The sequence below is a fragment of the Oncorhynchus mykiss genome, chromosome 28 (assembly GCF_013265735.2).
Source record: "Oncorhynchus mykiss isolate Arlee chromosome 28, USDA_OmykA_1.1, whole genome shotgun sequence".
Classification (NCBI taxonomy): domain Eukaryota; kingdom Metazoa; phylum Chordata; class Actinopteri; order Salmoniformes; family Salmonidae; genus Oncorhynchus; species Oncorhynchus mykiss.
The window spans coordinates 24910215-24931573 of NC_048592.1; the positions used below are offsets into that span (position 1 = coordinate 24910215).

Genomic DNA, 21359 nt, shown 5'->3' on the forward strand with positions numbered 1-21359 from the left:
CTTTGTCATAGTTTGAACATCTTAATTGTCAGTAGAAAACACATTTGTTTAAGCAAGTCATCCATATCAGCTATATATTTTTTTAAAGGCAATAAATGAGGCAGAATTAACTGTTTCGCTGCCAGACAAGGCTCCACTTATAGCCAGGTGTAGCAGGATTCACTCCATGGTGCTGAAAAGAAAGCTCTGCTGTTGGGACAGCTTTATGTAGGTCCTAACGGTTTCTGTGCACTGTTCGTCACCGTTATAGTGCAATTAATGTATTGTTTAGTGTTGTGTTGTGGCTTTGCTGGCATGCATTAAAAAAATGTTTACCCCACCAAGATTTACACACCAAGACATGCTATTATCGCCACTGCTGCTAGCTAGTACTTCATCAATTCAGCTTAGTCATTGGTTGCTGATACAGATTCCCGCTTGATGAATATTTGAAGAAGCAGCTTTGTTTACGGCAGAGATTTATTGTATAAATGTCTCCCCGATGCCTGGTCAAAAAACATCCTGTGGCTTTGTGGTGTCATTTCATTGTAATTCTATTAAGGCCAGTTGTGTTTGGATTAACCTGTTTGTTTAAACATTCCATTGTAATTCTAGGCCATTGACTTGGAGTAATATGGGGCCTGGTATCAGCTTGTGCAATCTTGATTGATTTCATATGGCCCCTTGCTTCTGCAGCACAAAACTCTCCAACACACACAAACACACGCTGCCATTGGTTGAATGGATGAATCATGGCCTATTTGTGATTCATGTTTGTGTGTTCATAAACAGCGTTTTAGATAAAGGTCAGTTTCCTCCTGGTGAAGCTTTGCTAAACAAGGGGTTCAAGTGAAAATAGGCCTTGAACAATGACGCTTGTTGAGAGCCCATGTTCATCATTGACACACAGTATAGATCTCACAGCAAAAGTCTTGTCATTTACATCAGGACCAAAGGGCTTCGGTGTCTGTAGAGAGGCTGTCGAAGTGCTTCCCAAACGGCACCCTATTCTCTTAATGGTGCACTACTTTTAACCAGAGTCAAATAGGTCCTGGCCAAAAGGAGAACACTATGTAGGGAATAGGGTGCCCTTTGGACACAGACGCCATCCATAAGAGATAGCTGGTTTACATTTATTTACAGAGAAACTGTGTCTTACATGTCAATGACATGTGTCCCAAATGGCACCCTATTCCCTATTTAATGCTCTACTTTTAACTAAAGCCTTATGGGCCCTGGTCAAATGTAGTGTGCTATAGAGAATAGGGTGCAGCCCACATGTACAGTACTGGCATAATATCTAATGGAAAAGATAATAGATAGCTGGTTTACATGTATTTACAGAGAAACAGCCCAAGTGTGTCTCTTGTGTCAATGTATGAAATATAATCAGATATGGAGTCGTGGAGCTCCATCTTTTGAAATTGGAATCATTGAAGCATGGGTTTAAAATAAACAGCTGGGTTTGTGTTTCTGTTATTGGTTGAAAGGCCAGCATTTCTGTATCTAACCGCCGGTTGTATTTACACAAAGGTCTGGGTACATTTCTCATTATCATTTTTCCTTCAAATACAGAAATAATACAGTTTCTTCACAGCTGGTTGATAAACCTGCTAATTATGCATGGCTCTGAGACAGAAGGCTGTTTGTTTCAGCCCTGGCTTCAAATACTACTTGAAATCTATCAAATATTTTTTGAGCATTTGCTCTAGCCTGCCTAGAGTGACAGATGGGTGGGGTTTACAGTTGTGGGACTATTCTATTGGTCCATTAGGTCAGACAAGCACAGATTAAGTATTTTTTAAATGATTTAAAATAGTGTTTGAACCCAGGTCTAGTTGGTTGATGTTACTGTGTCTGTTCCATTTGTCCTGCCCCTGCGATAAGCAGTGTTCAAGGCCTGAACACTCATGCATTTCATAAGGGCTGAATACAGAGGTCACAAAGTGCCCAGTCAAGCATGAGTCTGGGTGATGTCACACACACACATATATATATATACATCCTGTGTGGCTCAGTTGGTGGAGCATGGCGCTTGCAACGCCAGGATAGGGGGTTCGATTCCCATGGGGGACCAGTATGGAACAAAAATATGAACTACTGTAAGTTGCTCTGCTAAATGACTAAAATGTAAGATACCATGTCAGATGTCTAGTGTCAAACCGCCGCAGACACATAGTGGGCCGAGTTGAGTCTCATCTGCAACAGGGCTGCTATTACTGCCTATCAAACCCAATGGCCCGGTCTGTGCTTCACAACAGGCCTAAATGGATGAGAATGGCTGTGCCACTGTCCCTCTAGGTGTATGTGTTTATTTCTGGTTTATTGTGTGCTAAATTGCCTATTGGTCATGTGTGGCACTGTGCCTTGTCTGCCCCAGCCTCTCTCTGTGGAATATCCTCTCTTTCTGAACTCCTTCTCTTTAAAACCCTCTTAACCTCTTTACTCGTGTCTCACCCTGTCTCCTTTTTATTCTCTCCCTCCCACCAGACAACCCAGGAAGAACCCTAGCTCCATCTCTCAGGACTCCTGGGTCAAGGTCTACCCGCCGGGCGAGGGCTTCCAGACGACCAAGGAGAACCCTCGCTACTCCAGCTACAAGGGCTCCAGGAACGGCTACCCGGGGGTGAGCAGTGTGAATGCCCGCGTCTTGCTGGAGGCCCAGGAGCTGCTGAGGCAGGAGCAGAGACGCAGGGAGCAGAAGGCCAAAGGGAAGCAGCTACTACTAGCACCCCCGCAGGAGCACCACGGGAACAACACCTACAACGCCACTCCGTCATACTCAGCTCACAAGGACCCTGTGTCGCCTAAGGGCCCCTATAGACAGGACGTACCCCCCTCGCCCTCCCAGCTGGCCAGGCTCAACAGGCTGCAGGGGCCTGAGAAGGGGAGGCCCTTCTACTCCTGAGGGGATAAGGGCGGGGAAGGGACAGGGCAGCCAAGAAGAGGCCACAGTTTGTGGCAACTACTGCAGGAGCTGATTAGCTATAGAATGGGGAGGACCTTCTACTCCTGAGAGGATAGGGACAGGGTGGGCCAGAGGTGCCATAGTTGTGGACAATGTGAATAGGGAATACACAGTGAGTGTTAGTATTAATGGCCTCTTAGTGACGACCGTTCAGTCCCAGTCAGTCCTTTTTTCTCACACAGACTGTTGTTAAATGAGACTTTCAGTGCCTCCTGTGTTCATGGACATGATGCTTTCTGGGGTAGTAATGGTGTTGTGGGATTCATAGACATCTGTCACCCTCACGCTCTGACAATCATACAGGCAAACATATGTTTTTTCAAACAATGGAGGTGTGTGTGTGCAAGTGCGAGACTGTCTTAATGTATGTATGTGCGTTATGCTAGTGTGGTGTGGACACTTACAAGGTCGCCTGGTTTAGTTAAACCATGGCTCCTACTTGACCTGCCCTCCCCTGGACATGAACCTCCCCATAGTTGGTAGTACACTAACACGTCAAAACAACAACGCTGAGCTCTCACTATTCTATTTCTCTGTGTTCATCCTGTTTTTCTTTACTTCAGTAGTCACCAGTGGGCTAGAGAAAAGAGAGGGAGTGTGTAAAAGGAGGGGGAGCATAGCACTGGTTATTAATGAAGGACTCTCATAAATTATTCATGTGTGTGCCATCTCCACGGAGAGAGAGAGAGAAAGATAGAGAGAGAGTCTGATCCACCGCCTGGCCCCTCTGCTCTGGGCATGGCTAACCTGGCCTGCCTGTCTCTGGCTTCCTCCTCTCCCTCACCACCACTTTCTCCTCCTTCTCTCCTCCTCTTTCCCCTATCCTCCTCCCCCTCACCACCTATTTCACCTCTTCTCCTCACCTCTTTCACCTCTCCTCCTCTTCCACCTCTCCTCCTCCCCCTCACCATCACTTCCACCTCTCCTCTTCCCCCTTCCACTCCTAGTTCACCTCTTCTCCTCCCCCTCACGTCCTTTTCCAACTCTTCCCCCGTCAACCCTGCACTGAATTTTGCATCACAAGCTGCCTGCCACAGCCAAAGAACAGAACACAGCACCTAGAGGCTGCTGTGTAGTGGAGGGCCACACCACAGTTTCTCTCCGCAGAGAGACAATCGGAGTACCGACGCAAGACTTAGGTTCAATCTTCCCTTGTTCATAAAAAATAAATAGTGTTTGAGTGGTAATTGCTTTCAGCTGCCGTATAGCGGAGTACTAGTGAGTCGCTCTCCTCTTGTAAATATTGGACCTTTAATGTAACGATGCTCTGATGTCTATGAAATGTACCAAATGGTGGAGATGAATTTCAACCGAACAAAGGAGAGCACAGAAAAGATGAAAAATCTAATGACTGTGGTACGTACTCTGTGTGTTGCCTCGTGGTATACTATAACAGAAGAGTCTGGCACCTCGCTGCTTTGGAGATGTGCTTCAGTGTTCTCCCTATGCCAATTACAGCCATACGAAATGCATTAGCTTCCATTTGTGAGTTAATACAGTGTCTGTGTCCCAAATGGGACCCTACTATCTACACAGTGCACTACGGGCCCTGGTCAAAAGTAGTGCATTAAATAGGGAATCGGCTGTTGAACACGTCTAACATGGAAATAAGACTGTGTTCTGTCGTCTGTACTGCAGTACCTTGCCAATGTCTGCAGTCTGGTTGGAATCTGTTGTATGGTGTCCATTGCTAGCTTAGTTCCAGATCAGTCAGTTTTTCATGTCCCTCACTAAATGGTTAAGGTTAGGATTGGGGGGAGGGGAAGCTGATCCTATACCTGTACCTAGGGGAAACATCACCCCAGAGTAGTAAATAAGACAGGGCAAATAGATCTGGGATCAGGTGGACCATCTGACCACCACTGGCTAAGTTGAGAGTTCAATAATAAGTGCCTGAGATGCCATGCAGTTCCTGAATAGGAAAAACAATGTGGATTGTTCCTTGTTGTAGCTAAATAGACACAACACCATCACACCATGTGTTTTTAACATAATATTCTCATGTCTACAGCACAGTATGTGTTTTGATTGTTTTGGGGCTTTTTTACAGTGAGAGTTCAAATAAGCCTCTGCACAGCTGATCAGTGTATTTGTATCCTGTCTGTTTGACATTGCCTTCACAATGCTGTACGTATCATGACGTTTAAAGTATAAAGCTATTGTAAGCACAGTGCAATTGTTTTTCAGACTTTGACATGATATGTTTAGACATGTATACAGACACGTTTCCTGTACATATCACATTTAGAATAAAAGGAAGGCCGTTTCATCCTGTTTACAACTATCTCTGGGTTGTCCTCGATTTGTCATCCTCTCCTTTGAATAATGAACTGGCAGTGATATCAGGTTATATCCTCATTAGTAGCAGTGAGTCTGGTTTGATCCACTCTTGTATTTGTAATATGATTTTGCCTTTTCTATCAATAGGTTATTGCAGTTATAGCTTCACATCTTTCATGTAAACAGCTCTACGAGTGTCTCTGTATCCTTGTCTCTGTATGCTTGTCTCTGTATGCTTGTGTTTGTGATTATGTGTAAGTGTGCGTGCTTTAGTGCCTGCATGTCGGTGTTTGTATAGTCAATGCAGTCAGAATGGTTTAGAATTTAAGGCTGATGTGTTTCCTGTTGTTAATTGCACTCACATTCCCATTGTCTCTCGTACGGTGTTAAATTACTCGGGCTACTGTGTGTGTTCCTGGGGTTAAAGTTGACGTTCTAAGCAAATACCACTAAGCTGTTTCAGCTACCGAGGGGAGGGGGGGGGGTCTCTTGAAAGGAATATGAGAGAGGAGGAAAAAATATGTTGAAGGAAAGAAATCCTTTCATCTCATCCTGTTCTTTTATCTTCTTAGCTTTGTCTGCTCTTTCATCAATTTATAAAAGAACGCCTCACAGAGAGAGAGGCGTCTCCCTATGCTTTTGGCAAAGCCTCCGGCCAGAGGAGGATTGTCTTTGATTTCTGACTCGTAGATAGTCAATGACCTTCAGGCTTTCCTCTATGGCACAACCAGAGGAACCAGAAATATGTATTATTGCGTAAGGCGTGTCCGTTTGATCCCGTGCTCTGGCTGTTTTACTACTATGACTGACTTGGTGTGTAGTTTGAGTTAGGAAATGTGACACTCAACCATTCTTTTGCTTTCTTGCTGTGTCTTTTCAAACACATGACTACTGGGTCGTATTCACTTGGAACCAAACAGAAGCAAACGGGCCAATTAGAATTTTTCCATAAAGAAACATTTGTTTTTTGCTTTCCATTGCAAAATGTTTTTCTGTGGTGTGCAGTAACTGATATGACCCAGATGAAAGACAGCTGAATGACGAGGGACCTTAGATACATTTTTTTATGCATCACAGTTTCCAAATCTACAGTAGATTTTGCCCTTACACATTCTTGTCCATGATAGTAAAAACACATGTTGAATCCCTCTCAGAACAGCGTGTTGTTGCTGCGGAGGCCTTTTCCTGAGTTCCAGCATTCCGGGCATCGCCCGACATCGCCATGCTGATGTGAAGGTCATCCAGGGTCACGGAGAGGTCAGTGTTCATCCTCAGCTGGCGCTCAGCTCACAGGATACACAGCCTGCTTTGAGTTAACTACATACATACCATACATTTAACAATATGGATATCACCTCTTCTCATTAGTATATAAATATATGTCTGATATAAACGTGCATATGGTATAATGTTATTTAACAATGGTGTTCAGCTTGCAGCTCAGACTGGCATTGATTAACAGTGTTGACCTCTCCAGGACAGTTTCCATGGGATCAGTATGAAGATAGGAGGATAACAATCAGAGGTCTTCATCTGCTTGCCTAGTGATAGAGAATGTGATACATTTTAGATGGGACATAAAATATAAAGAACACTGCATCATGTAAGACAAGCGATGATTAATTTTACAATAGTCTAGAATCCATATGTAAGGGAGCATCCGACGGGTCGATCTCAGTTTTTTGTTGTGTTTTTGTGTTGTTTTCAGCCCAGGTTCACGCAGCAGTCTGGTGTGGACTGAGGGTAATAAGTGTTTGTACCCCAGCCAAGCCAGTGCTGCCATATCATTACTCATACTCTTAACAGCTAACTCTGAGCTTGTAATGCTCTCCTCTCTCCATAACTCCCAGCCACACCACGGATCACTTCCTCAAAGGCCTTTCTCTATGGAGAAATTAATAACAAACACTGGGCTTCATAACCGCCTATTTCACTGATGTTATCACGTCGTCGTAGAGTTAGTGGGGTTCATTATACCCCATCATTCTATATTGAAACGCAATCAAACGTGCTTGAAACGTGCTTCTACACCTGCATTGCTTGCTGTTTGGGGTTTTAGGCTGGGTTTCTGTACAGCACTTTGAGATATCAGCTGATGTAAGAAGGACTATATAGATACATTTGATTTGATTTTATCAAGCTCATGAACACGTCAGACCTGGGTTCATATACTCATCAGTCATTTCAAATACTGTATCTGTCCTTGATTGTGCTTACCTGTTGCAATGGAACCAATAGAAAACTCCAACATTGCAAGTAGAAGTAAAGCTATTTATTAAAAGTATTTGAACACCGGTCTGAAACACGTTTGGAGATCGGGTGGGTTGGTACAGTGAGGGCTGTTGTTACTGAGGTGACACCTGTTTCTGCTTGCTTGCTGGTTTCCCTGTATTTACGCTGTATTCTCTGGGATGGATGGAGTCTTTAAGGGTGTTTCGAGAGGAAGCTGTGCTAGTCACAGAGAATCTGAAGCATAAATCCTGAAGGAGACAAAGGTATTGTCCCAAATGGCACCCTATTGCCTATTATAGTGCACTTATTCTGACCAGAGCACTATGGGCCCTGGTCAAAAGTAGTGCACGACATTGGGAATAGGGTGCTATTTGGGACTGAGACAAAGGAAACCAATAGGAGGAAGTCCCCCAGGTCTAATCTTAACCCTCTGCTGTTGGAGGAACCTCTGGTGGGATTTTACTATGGTTAAACATAGACCATAGTGTTGTCTACTTATCTAGCTACCTACCACACACAGACAGGTTGACAGGCACCCCAATCCTCAGCAAACTGTTTCATCACATCCACATTGGTGCAGTTTTCTATGCTCTAAGATAATCTCATGTCTGTGGCCTGTCATGGAACACCATTAAAAAGGATTGTGGCACTCCTTTGTGGAAGCTTTATAAAAACAATCTCAGTATTTAGTTTGTACAGTATAATTTGTAGCTACTGCTCTTGACTTGTGGGGAAGTAAGAAAAGCAGCCTGGCAGCACTAGCCGAATAAAGCAGAATAAATGACTGAGTCCTGACTCCTAAAGGCATTTATACTCCAAACAGAATTCACCCAGCTTGTCTTTCAAATGCACCCTGAAATGGCTCTAACATGCCTTATTCCCTCTGTTTAACCCCAGTTAGCCATAAAATCATTCTCTGATGCCTGCTGGACAGATACTGGCTGGCATGTTCTCTGTGTTCAAAATATACCATATTCCCTACATAGTTCCTCTATATATCCCATTTGGGATGCCCAGGCAGTCTGGAGAGTTTGCGCCTATAGATAGTTTCCCTTCCAATAAATTACTAGTGTGTAAACTTACTGTAAAAGTTATGGTCATGCTCTCTGTGACAGATATATTTCATATGCAGGAAGTGGCTTCCCACTAAGCGCAAAATGGTTGAATCAACATTGTTTCAATGTACTTTGTCAATGTATTGTGATGTGGATTCTACACAGAAAATACATCAACATAAATTGTTGTTTTGAGGGTAAAATGTCTACCACAGGATTATGGTTACCAAATTTCAGCATAGACAAACCTTGTATAAAATATGTTGAATTTGTACCTTTTTAAAACAACGTCAGATCTTCAGTGTTACATTCACTACCAGAAGAAAAAAAACAACAGGCTGGGCAGCACCTCCTAGGGAATTGATCTATCGACAGCTGTCCTTTGGTCTCTCATCCAGGGTTTTAACCAAGCCCAGCCCTGCTTAGCTATGATATTTGTCACCGACTATTACCAATGTGCTATCGTGAGAATCATTGTTAAGCAATCTCTGCTTAAAAACTAAATAAGATATACTGTTGCTTTTAAAGTCATTTCAAAGGGTAGGTTTAACAGAGCAAATTAAATGTGACCATACTTTATCACTCAAATATCATGATGTTGTTTAGGCCTAAATAGCATTTGCAAATTCATCAACAGCTTTCAACCCAGGATTCAACTAAAAATAGGCAATACATAGGTCTAGGGTTTCAAACTCTGGTTGATTTTACATTGAATGATATTTAGTGATTATTGAATTGTGTTTGGTTGTCAATGCAACCAAATATCAATATTTGAAGGATATTTATCTTGTGCTTGGATAGTTTCATCTGTAGCACTGGCTCAGTCTGGCTTTAATTCCAGTTTGTTTTCAAATTAATAATTGCTATGTTGTAATCAGGTATCCATGTCAACCAAAAATGTAAGTGAAATATTTTTATTTAAAGTGCATTTCAAGTTTGATTTTATTTGATTTAGCCCAATTATTTAAGGTAATTTATTTATTTGGGGGGTGGGGTCGAGGTGAGGAGGGGGATAATTTAAGATACTGTTTGAAGAGGTAGGGTTTCAGATGATTTCAGAAGATTGGCAGGGACTCTGCTGTCCTAGCTTCAAGGGGAAGCTGGTTCCACCATTGTGGTGCCAGGACAGAGAAGAGCTTGGACTGGGCTGTGCAGGAGCTGCCTTCCCGTAGGGAGGCCCAAGAGACCAGAGGTGACAGAACGGAGTGCCCGGGTTGGGGTGTAGGGTTTGAGCATAGCCTGAAGGTAGGGAGGGGGGCATGGGGGAGAGTGTGAGGTGAGAGAGGGGGACACCCCAACACCTGTAGTGGGAGCTGCCCCCAGTGCATGATCATCTGTCTCTGGGATTGGACTGGGCTCTAATGGCCATACATATTTGCAAGCATACACACACAAACACACTTTCTCTTGTTTTTGTTCTCTTTCTCCCTGTAATTTTAGGAGATCCAGATAATGTATTTATTCTTCTGCTTTTATAGAGCGTCTCCTTTACATCCAGTTGAATAATGAGTCTCTTCATTTAATTTATGTGTAATGTCATATGCCCTGCCGTGCCACACTGCTACAGTCTCTGTCGGTGAGTCACTAATAAAGGTTCATAGTCCCTGAGAGACAGTGGGAATATGGTACATTTCTACATTACAATGTATGTGTCCCAAATGGCACCCTATTCCAGATTAAGCGCACTACTTTTGACCAGGGCCCGTGGGGCTGAATGTTTATTAGAACCCCCTCTGGTGATGTTGCCTTTCTAATTACTCTGTATTGCCTATTGGCTGTACCTACAGATGGGTCCGTTTTGGCTCAAGCATTGCACAGTAACACAATCACAAAATGAGCCACTGGTACTGTTGTGGCTCTAGTTTCCCAGCATATTTCCCCCTCCTTTCTTGTTATTGACAGTGACCTGCAGATGAGCCTGTTGCTGGGAGGAGAGCGGGAGTGGCACCCTATTCCCTATGTATTGAATTATTTTGACCAGATCCCTATGAGTAATTGTCAAAAGTAGTGCACTTCATAGGGAATAGGGTATCATTTGGGACGTACCCTGGGTGAATGAAGATTAATGACACCACCAGGACCGTGTCTCCTGTTAATAATGCTTATTCATCACTGTCCATGTCTGCCTCTGGATGCTGTAAACACACACACACACACATTTGTTTTATCTTTCTTGTGGGGACCAAAAAATTGCTTCCCATTCTAAATCCTATTTTCTCTAACCCCTATGTCTAAAATAGCCTTTTTCCTTGTGGGGACTGGTGAAATGTCCCCACGTGTCCAGATTGTCTCAAGATATGAATGCTTATTGGGGAACAGTACCTTTAACAGTATGTGTTTGTATGATGTTGAATTCAAATACACATACACATGGTTAGCAGATGTTAATGCGAGTGTAGCAAAATGCTTGTGCTTCTAGTTCCGACAATGCAGTAATAACCAACGAGTAATCTAACCTAACAATTCCACAACAACTACCTTATGCACACAAGTGTAAAGGGATAAATAATATGTACATAAAGATATATGAATGAGTGATGGTACAGAACGTCATAGGCAAGATGCAGTAGATGGTATCGAGTACAGTATATACATATGAGATGAGTAATGTAGGGTATGTAAACATAAAAGTGGCATAGTTTAAAGTGGCTAGTGATACATGTATTACATAAAGATGGCAAGATGCAGTAGATGGTATAGAGTACAGTATATACATACAGTGGGGCAAAAAAGTATTTAGTCAGCCACCAATTGTGCAAGTTCTCCCATTTAAAAAGATGAGAGGCCTGTACTTTTCATCATAGGTACACTTCAACTATGACAGACAAAATGAGAAAAAAAATCCAGAAAATCACATTGTAGGTTTTTTAATGAATTTATTTGCAATTTTTTTGCCCCACTGTATACATATGAGATGAGTAATGTAGGGTATGTAAACATTATAAGTGGCATTGTTTAAAGTGGCTAATGATACATTTTTTACATAAATTTTCCATTATTAAAGTGGCTGGAGTTGAGTCAGTGTGTTGGCAGCAGCCACTCAATGTTAGTGGTGGCTGTTTAACAGTCTGATGGCCTTGAGATAGAAGCTGTTTTTCAGTCACTCGGTCCCTGCTTTGATGCACCTGTACTGACCTCGCCTTCTGGATGATAGCGGGGTGAACAGGCAGTGGCTCAGGTGGTTGTTGTCCTTGATTATCTTTATGACCTTCCTGTGACATTGGGTGGTGTAGGTGTCCTGGAGGGCAGGAAGTTTGCCCCTGGTGATGCGTTGTGCAGACCTCACTACCCTCTGGAGAGCCTTACGGTTGTGGGTGGAGCAGTTGCCGAACCAGGCAGTGATACAGCCCGACAGGATGCTCTCGATTGTGCATCTGTAAAAGTTTGTGAGTGCTTTTGGTGACAAACCGAATTTCTTCAGCTTCCTGAGGTTGAAGAGGCGCTGCTGCAACTCTACTTTGTCTCTATACTGACGCTTAGCTTGTTTGCGGAGGGAATAGCTACACTGAGGAGGGAATAGCTACACTGTTTGTATTTGGTCATGTTTCCGGTCACCTTGCCCTAGTTAAAAACAATGGTTCGCGCTTTCAGTTTCGCGCGAATGCTGCCATCAATCCACAGTTTATGGTTTGGGAATGTTTTAATAGTTGCTGTGGGTACGACATGGCAGATGCACTTGCTAATGAACTCGCTCACCGAATCAGCGGATTCGTCAATGTTGTTGTTGGACGCAATGCGGAAGACATCCCAATCCACCCCAATCCACGTGATCGAAGCAGTCTTGAAGCATGGAACCAGATTGGTCGGACCAGCGTTGAACAGACCGGACGGGAGGGAGCTTCCTGTTTTAGTCTCGGTCTATAGGCTGGGAGCAACAAAATGGAGTCGTGGTCAGCTTTTCCAAAAGGAGGGCGGGAGAGGGCCTTATATGCTTCGCGGAATTTAGAATAACAATGATCCAGGGTTTTACAAGCCCTGGTTGCACAATCAATATGCTGATAGAATTTAGGAGGTCTTGTTTTCAGATTAGTTTTGTTAAAATCCCCAGCTACAATGAATGCAGCCTCAGGATATGTGGTTTCCAGTTTACATAGAGTCAAATAAAGTTTGTTCAGGGCCATCAATGTGTCTGCTCAGGGGGGAATATATACTGCTGTGATTATAATCGAAGATAATTCTCTTGGTAGATAATGCGGTCGACATTTGATTGTGAGGAATTCTAGGTCAGGTGAACAGAAGGACTTGAGTTCCTGTATGTTGTTATGATCACACCATGTCACGTTAATCATAAGGCATACCCCCCCCCACCCCCCACCCCTCTTCTTACCAGAAAGATGATTGTTTCTGTCAGCGCGATGCGTGAAGAAACCAGCTGGCTGTACCGACTCCGATAGCATGTCTCGAGTGAGCCATGTTTCTGTGAAGCAAAGAACTTTACAGTCTCTGTCTCTCTGGAATGCTACCCTTGCTCGGATTTCATCAACCTTGTTGTCAAGAGACTGGATATTGGCGAGTCGTATGCTCGGGAGCGGTGCGCGATGTGCCTGTCTCCGGAGCCTGACCAGAAGACCGCTTCGATTGCCCCTTTTACGGCGACGTTGTTTTGGTTCGCTGGCTGGGATCCGATCCATTGTCCTGGGTGGTGGGCAAGACAGAGGATCTGCTTCGGGAAACTCGTATTCCTGGTCGTAATGATGGTGAGTTGACGTTGCTCTTATATTCAGTAGTGCTCTTATATTCAGTAGAGATCATGACAGAACACGGCCAAGATGTTCAAATGTTCATAAATGACCAGCATGGTCAAATAATAATAATCACAGTAGTTGACTGTATGTAATGAAACCTAAGATTACCTGGGGTACCAATGTAAGAAGTAATACGTAGGAACGCGAAGAGAGGCGCCGGAAGTGCCTTCCATACAGTTGAGTGTGTTTCAATTTCGTCCTATGTGAATACTCTTATGTCCACTGTGTGTATTTTAATATACAATGCTCAAAAAAATAAAGGGAACACTTAAACAACACAATGTAACTCCAAGTCAATCACACTTCTGTGAAATCAAACTGTCCACTTAGGAAGCAACACTGATTGACAATACATTTCACATGCTGTTGTGCAAATGGAATAGACAACAGTAGGAAATTATAGGCAATTAGCAAGACACCCCCAATAAAGGAGTGGTTCTGCAGGTGGTGACCACAGACCACTTCTCAGTTCCTATGCTTCCTGGCTGATGTTCTGGTCACTTTTGAATGCTGGCGGTGCTTTCACTCTAGTGGTAGCATGAGACGGAGTCTACAACCCACACAAGTGGCTCAGGTAGTGCAGCTCATCCAGGATGACACATCAATGCGAGCTGTGGCAAGAAGGTTTGCTGTGTCTGTCAGCGTAGTGTCCAGAGCATGGATGCGCTACCAGGAGACAGGCCAGTACATCAGGAGACGTGGAGGAGGCCGTAGGAGGGAAACAACCCAGCAGCAGGACCGCTACCTCCGCCTTTGTGCAAGGAGGAGCAGGAGGAGCACTGCCAGAGCCCTGCAAAATGACCTCCAGCAGGCCACAACTGTGCATGTGTCTGCTCAAACGGTCAGAAACAGACTCCATGAGGGTGGTATGACGGCCTGACGTCCACAGGTGGGGGTTGTGCTTACAGCCCAACACCGTGCAGGACGTTTGGCATTTGCCAGAGAACACCAAGATTGGCAAATTCGCCACTGGCGCCCTGTGCTCTTCACAGATGAAAGCAGGTTCACACTGAGCACATGTGACAGACGTGACAGTCTGGAGACGCCGTGGAGAACGTTCTGCTGCATGCAACATCCTCCAGCATGACCGGTTTGGCGGTGGGTCAGTCATGGTGTGGGGTGGCATTTCTTTGGGGGGCCGCAAAACCCTCCATGTGCTCGCCAGAGGTAGCCTGACTGCCATTAGGTACCGAGATGAGATCCTCAGACCCCTTGTGTGACCAAATGCTGGTGCGGTTGGCCCTGGGTTCCTCCTAATGCAAGACAATGCTAGACGTCATGTGGCTGGAGTGTGTCAGCAGTTGCTGCAAGAGGAAGGCATTGATGCTATGGACTGGCCCGCCCGTTCCCCAGACCTGAATCCAATTGAGCACATCTGGGATATCATGTCTCGCTCCATCCACCAACGCCACGTTGCACCACATACTGTCCAGGAGTTGGCGGATGCTTTAGTCCAGGTATGGGAGGAGATCCCTCAGGAGACCATCCGCCACCTCATCAGGAGCATGCCCAGGCGTTGTAGGGAGGTCATACAGGCACGTGGAGGCCACACACACTACTGAGCCTCATTTTGACTTGTTTTAAGGACATTACATCAAAGTTGGATCAGCCTGTAGTGTGGTTTTCCACTTTAATAATGAGTGGGACTCCAAATCCAGACCCCATGGGTTGATAAATTTGATTTCCATTGATAATTTTTGTGTGATTTTTGTTGTCAGCACATTCAACTATGTAAAGAAAAAAGTATTTAATAAGAATATTTCATTCATTCAGATCTAGGATGTGTTATTTTAGTGTTCCTTTATTTTTTTGAGCAGTGTATAATCCTATCAAGGAGTCTGATAGCTGAAGAGCACGTAAAACATATTTTATTTCATTTGAAAGCACTGCACAGTACACACAACCATATGCCTTAGCCAAGATGACAGAAAGACCATAAAATAAAAGGAGCTACATTTTAAGAAATGAAAGGGAGTCCTCAAACTGCTGCTTGATAGAAACCCATTTCAGCTCTGGTATTTCTGCCCATAATGGCAAATAAAGACTGGAGAGTGTCCAAGATGGGGTCTAAATGAAAAAACATGGAGGCTCTGACCCAGGGCCAAGGCCTGTCCATCTCCTCAGCCTAGTACAGCTGCTGACCAGGTCTGCTTCCCAAAAGGTACCCTATTCCCTACACAGTGCATGACTTTTGACCAACATCTTAACCTTCATCACAGACCATATGGACATCTGAAGATATTATCATTGTATGATTTCTTATTTCAGTGGATTGTGTACCGTTTTATTTTAGAAATAAGACAGACATTAAAATTTGTCAGCATTTGAATGAAAATGACAGTTATTACATGATACCATAGTACACAACACGTCATGTTAGATCCAGCTTCATTATCTCAGACATGATGCACCAGCATGGAGAAAGGAGCTCAATGGGAATGTGAGTTAAAATGGTGAGTATCATATTTGATATAATTTAGTTTTATTAGCCACCGCAGTCAACTCGGTAACACTGGCCACTGTTTTCAAGGGGGTCCATGCTCTGTGGGATAAATCCCAACCATGGCCCAGTCAGCAGCCACATCCTTAGAGGGTTTGGCTCAAACCTGGCTGGCTGCATCTCGAGGAGTCACCTGCTTCTATTTCACTGACTGACTGGCTTTAGGATTAGCGACCAGCGATAGGGGGGTGGTGGCTAGGAGAGAGGATGAGCCAAGTATACACATCCTTCTGTCATGACGTTGGCCTGGGGGGTTGGTTTATGACAGTCATAAATATCTCTTCCCCCCTTTTTCCTCTCTCTTCCCTACTCAGGTTACATTTGCAAAACCCTTGGTTAACATGGAGATTCTGGGAACATCAGAAGGTGGGGGGAAATGAACTATATTCTGGTAATCCGACCAATTGAACATATGCGGTGGTACTTAATGAATATGATGTCAGTTCGGTTGTCTTCTGAGACATTCTCATCAATGATAAGATGACATAAACTCTACAGTGGAAAGTCTACACATCAGAGTTATCGGATTCACATGGAATTGTTGTTCAATTTAAATGTTTGAATATGAAATTATTCGTGATGGGATGAAATGTGATTTTAGCTTGTTAAATGTGAGATTTGGGTTTTCATAAGGTAGGGCTCTGCTCAATCAGTGGCCCGCCCCTGTGAAGGGACATGGGCTATAAAACTTTTCAAACACGCCCTCCTCTCCCTTCCTATATAAGCCCTTGACGACAATGTAACCTCCTGTTCCGAGGACGTGAGGACGACGGTCCTATGTCAGAATGGTTCAGATAATAACTACAGAACGAAGCCAACATCAGCGTGAGCTTTGGTTGCGAATGGTATGAACCTTGAACTCTTATTCACTACAGAAGTGATACCTTCTAGCCGTTGAGTTAGCAACAGCAGATGCAAACAAGGGTTAGGAAGGAACAGACAGAGTATCCCGTCTATCACCCAACGACGTTACTACAACGTATCCAATTGACTGTGTTGCCCAACCATCTACCACCAACCTACTGAAGCACAGCTCAGAGTAAACATTTATTGCATTTTCCTTTTCCAAATGGGCGGTAATTTAGAATGCATAAAATACTGTATTGACGATAGCACAGCTTCGCCCTTTGTTCCTCAGTCTTCCCGCTCTTTCACTCAAACCCAGCCCCTTTTCTTTTGTGTAACAAGCTGTCATATCTGTTCCGCCCGCCAGGGCCGTTTTCCTTTATGACGTAATTTCTAATCAAGTTATGATTTAATTATGTGTATGTGTAATTATGTGTGATTAGTTAGGTATTTAGTAAATAAATAATTAAACACAATTTTGTATTGCTGGTTCAACTTGTTAGTCAAGGTTCGTGCAGATACCCAAGAATTTACAACTTTCAGATGAGACTGAATTAAAATGTTGATTAATATGGACTGTTATTGATGTAAAATATTACTAGGCCTTTAAGAGTTTATTCGGAAGATAACCGCTCTATAAATATTATTTTGTGGTGCCCGACTCTCTAGTTAATTACATTTACATGATTACCTCAATCAGGTAATATTGATGACGGAGAAATTATTTAATAGAATAGCATGTCATATCACTTAATCCGGCATAGCCAAAGACACAACACTTCCTTCCAACTTATCAGTGACCACTGAGACCAAATTAAGCATAAACACAAGAGCACATTGAGAAGGACGTGTATGTTGCAGCAGCTAGCACCTCAGAGGATCCCATGCCTTGGGCTGTATGTTCCAGCAGCTAGCACCTCGGAGGATCCCATTTCTTGAGCTGTATGTTCCAGCAGCTAGTACCTCAGAGGATCCCATGCCTTGTCCATCCAGACCGAGGAAGATGGAGATCGTGTCCCAAATGACACACTATTCCCTTTACTGTGCCTTACTTGTCACCTGAGCCCTATGGGCACTATGTAGGATAAAGGTGCCATTTGGAAGGCGGAGACTGTTAGTTCCATGCAGCGCTGGGCCCCTGGTCTGGTCTGATGCCAACAGCTGCTTCTCTCTGAGCCAGGCCCAGCTGTGGACTAGGAAGAAGACTGGTGGTGGCAGTGGGGGGGATATCAAAGGAAGGCAATGAAAATAAAGTAAGAGGGCCAAATCCCAAATAAATTTGTGCCACAATCACTGCAGCCCAGGACTGTGAGAAATGTCCTTGTGATGCCATTGTTTTGTCCCAACTCGCAACCAATTCCCTATATAGTGCACTACTATTGACCAAAGCCCATATGTCCCTGGTCAAAAGAAATGGTACCATTTAGGACACAGAACATCCCAGGCCGGCCCATTGTGCTTGGGGCAGAACATCTAGGGAACCAATGACTCCTTGAATGCATGAATTGTATGTATATCGTATGTAATTGTATTATATATTGTGCTTTTCAGCACCTGGTTCATGATGTGATGAGAAGTCTCACAAAATGACTGGAATATAGATGTAGCATCTTAATCTGGTCACGCTTTTGTCGCTGAGAATATTCCTGTACCGCAGGAAATGTACTAACTAATTTCACTGAAAACCCGCAGTAACACAGTTGATATGATCAGTATTGCACTTTTCATGTAGCATACTTTAGGCCAGCTAATACCCTAACCACCAATCAAGCAAACATTATGGACTAAATGACAGTATAGGTCAAATTTAAGATATTTCCATCTGTAAGCATGAGGAAAAACAATGGTAAGATCTGTTGAATCTATATGGATAAAAGCATTACAAGAGAGGGAAATTATAATCTATGTATGTGTTATGAAGGGAAATGATTTATGGTAGGATGCCCTTCCTACTTATGTGTTTATTAACATGAAATGTGTGGAGGGCAGGCAGTTCAACCTTTGTAATTTTAATGGGATTTCTATCATTTAACCCCATGTTAATGTGAGACAGTCACACATGTGGGTTCATTGTGTCTCCCCGACCTGGTGTCTGTGCCATCACCAGAACAATTACACATCTTCTGGTTAGACATGATTGTAAAATAGCTAATTATTGTGTCTACTGCCGGCATGCCAGCATTCAGATGAGCCAATTGTGTGACAAACTAACAAGCCAATTCAAAAGCAGCCATAAAGGAATGATGTTTCGGGAGCATTGTTGGTGCATTCAATGAACATTCTGCGCCACCATTCAACTGTGTATCTTTTGAAAGACATTCAGCTTTTCAATTCCCACACAGAGGCTCACAGTAGTTCAATTAGGTTTTATTCTATTTCCAATTCCAGTCCCGCTCATGCTGAATTTACGAGATACGCATGTTTTCCAGAGAAAGGAATTCCACATAGTGGATTGTGGGAAGAACGTTCAAAGAGGGTTTAAATGGAGAATGTGGCGTGATTATTGGACAGTTAAGGTTTGTTTCCTTTCATGTCCAGCCCAGTAAACAAAGCTGCCAAACATCAGTGCCTTTTTAAATACTTGCGTATTTTCATTTTTATTTCACCATACCATTTTAAAGGTGCTCCGGTAACACCTTAAGTGACACCCAGCATCATGACACATTATGACACGGTCATAACCATGTCCTCATATGTCATAACAGCTAACATATCCTGTCATAACCTGTTACAGGTTACAGTTAACACTGTCATGACACATATATTTAGACCTGGCTGGTTATGACACCTACATGAGTGTCAAAACTCGCAAAACTTACCACAAGGCAAAACATTCCATCACACCATAGTCTACGTGTCAACAGTATGTTTATATTCCATAACGTTTTCTGAAATGGAACATATTAAATTATAATTGTAATTGCGCACACATTGATGTGACACCTTCACCTTTCCCAATGTTCTGCTGCTGTTGACTGGGATGAATGCAGGAGCAGATTTCAGGAGCAGGACAAGACACCCTCTTTTTGATGATAGGCCTATCTGTCTTATATGATTATGATGGTCCTGACAGTGTAAAATCTCATGGTGTTGACATATTGAAAAACTGTCAGTTCACTCATCATAATAGGATGGACATTAATTGCATTACAGTTTAGGCCTAATTTGGATTCGGCCAATTACTACATTAGCAAAACAACCAGGCTCAAGCCTATCAAAAACAAGTTGGCCATTTTACTGCACTATACCATGGAATATTACTGTGTTTTCCACTGACCTGCTTTACAGCACTCAGATGACGTGACAACGCCATGGTACGATAGATTTCCAAACCAAAGGGCAGTGTGATCTCTGATGCTTTCTACCATGACTGTTGTTTACATCTCGTTAAGTCCATGGAGTGTCAATACTATTGATTTCCTGCACATGTAACTATCCTACCTCTCTCAACCATGGATCTGACTATCTGTGTCCCAAATGACTCACTATTCCCTAAATCGTGCACTACTTTTGACCAGAGCCCTATGGGCATATACTGGGTGCCATTTTGGACGTAACCTGTGTGTCTATTGACATGCAGGCTGGTGCCTGACAGAACCCTGGATCCTTCCTTGGTCTGTTGGAACCCAATGTCGCTGACTGGGCAGAAGAGGGTCTTCTGCATTGCTTGCTGTTTGGGGTTTTAGGCTGGGTTTCTGTACAGCACTTTGAGATATCAGCTGATGTAAGAAGGGCTTTATAAATACATTTGATTTGATCTTCTCTTTAAGATATGCAGTGGTATGTGCTATCTGGTATGTAGAAATAATGAAGCGGTTGAAAACACGTGTTCAGAATCCACTGTCGTTCGATCAGCCTTCAGAATAATGTCACAGGTTTCTAATAGTTACTAAACGTATTTATTTCCCGTTACATGTTCTAGGATCCTGGGCCACACCAACACAGACACCAGAGAGTCAGAGGTAAAGACAGTGACCATTTTTATTTTAAGTTGAATCGACAACTTAAAATCTATTTTTAAATTGACACTTGCCAGAACACAATTCACAACTAAAGAAAAACAATATTCTGTAACACCATTTTCAGAATTCAGTTGAAAACAATAGCATGTGTTCAGAACCCACTGTCATTCCTATTGTAATGTATGTAGGTGGCAGCCAATATCAAATTCTCCCCACCACTCAGTCAACACAGCTTTTCCACTGTTTCTGTTCCCTCTTTAATGCCACCTATTTAACATGCATCAGACGCTATTATCCACGATGCCAATCTACCTTCAGCATAACACATCTCAGATACGTATGAAAAGGTGTGGAGTCTGTCTGAAATGACTGGCCTTTTGTCCTGTCTGAATAGCTGCAATTTTCCTTTTCAATCATCCCTCCACCACATTCAGAAAATGCCCATACAAAGTCCTGCTATCATTCCTTCTGCAACGCCAGATGCATACTGATCAATAGTCGTATTCTCCCGTTCTGATTCTGATGAAAGCCATTGACGGCCAAAATGTCATGATTTTAGCTTGAATTCGATTTTTGTAAAGCATCAAGATTTTAATTGTGAGTGAGAGTTGCGCCTATTCCTTTCAAATGCTCTTATGTCTCATGTTGGTTGAGCACCTTCTACTCTCCACTCTTTAGCTCTGCCCATTCCTCGAGTTCCCCTATTAAATGCTTAGACGGGAGTAACAGACCATTCTATAATTTCCTCTTCTGTTAACTAAGATTATGAGGGACGGCTCATTGTGTCTTTAT

General features: G+C 43.3%; 1 protein-coding gene across 9 annotated transcripts in view; it reads left to right on the forward strand.

Annotated features, from left to right (window-relative positions):
* LOC110508784 (partitioning defective 3 homolog) overlaps nt 1–5231 on the forward strand; it is a 227961-nt gene extending 222730 nt beyond the window's left edge. For all 9 annotated transcript variants that reach the window (XM_036966639.1, XM_036966637.1, XM_036966638.1 and 6 more), the window contains one exon: nt 2470–5231. In XM_036966639.1, coding sequence (XP_036822534.1) covers nt 2470–2887 — 418 coding nt within the window. In that variant the 3' untranslated portion in view covers nt 2888–5231. The remainder of the gene's footprint in view (nt 1–2469) is intronic.
* Nucleotides 5232–21359: the final 16128 nt, after the last annotated feature.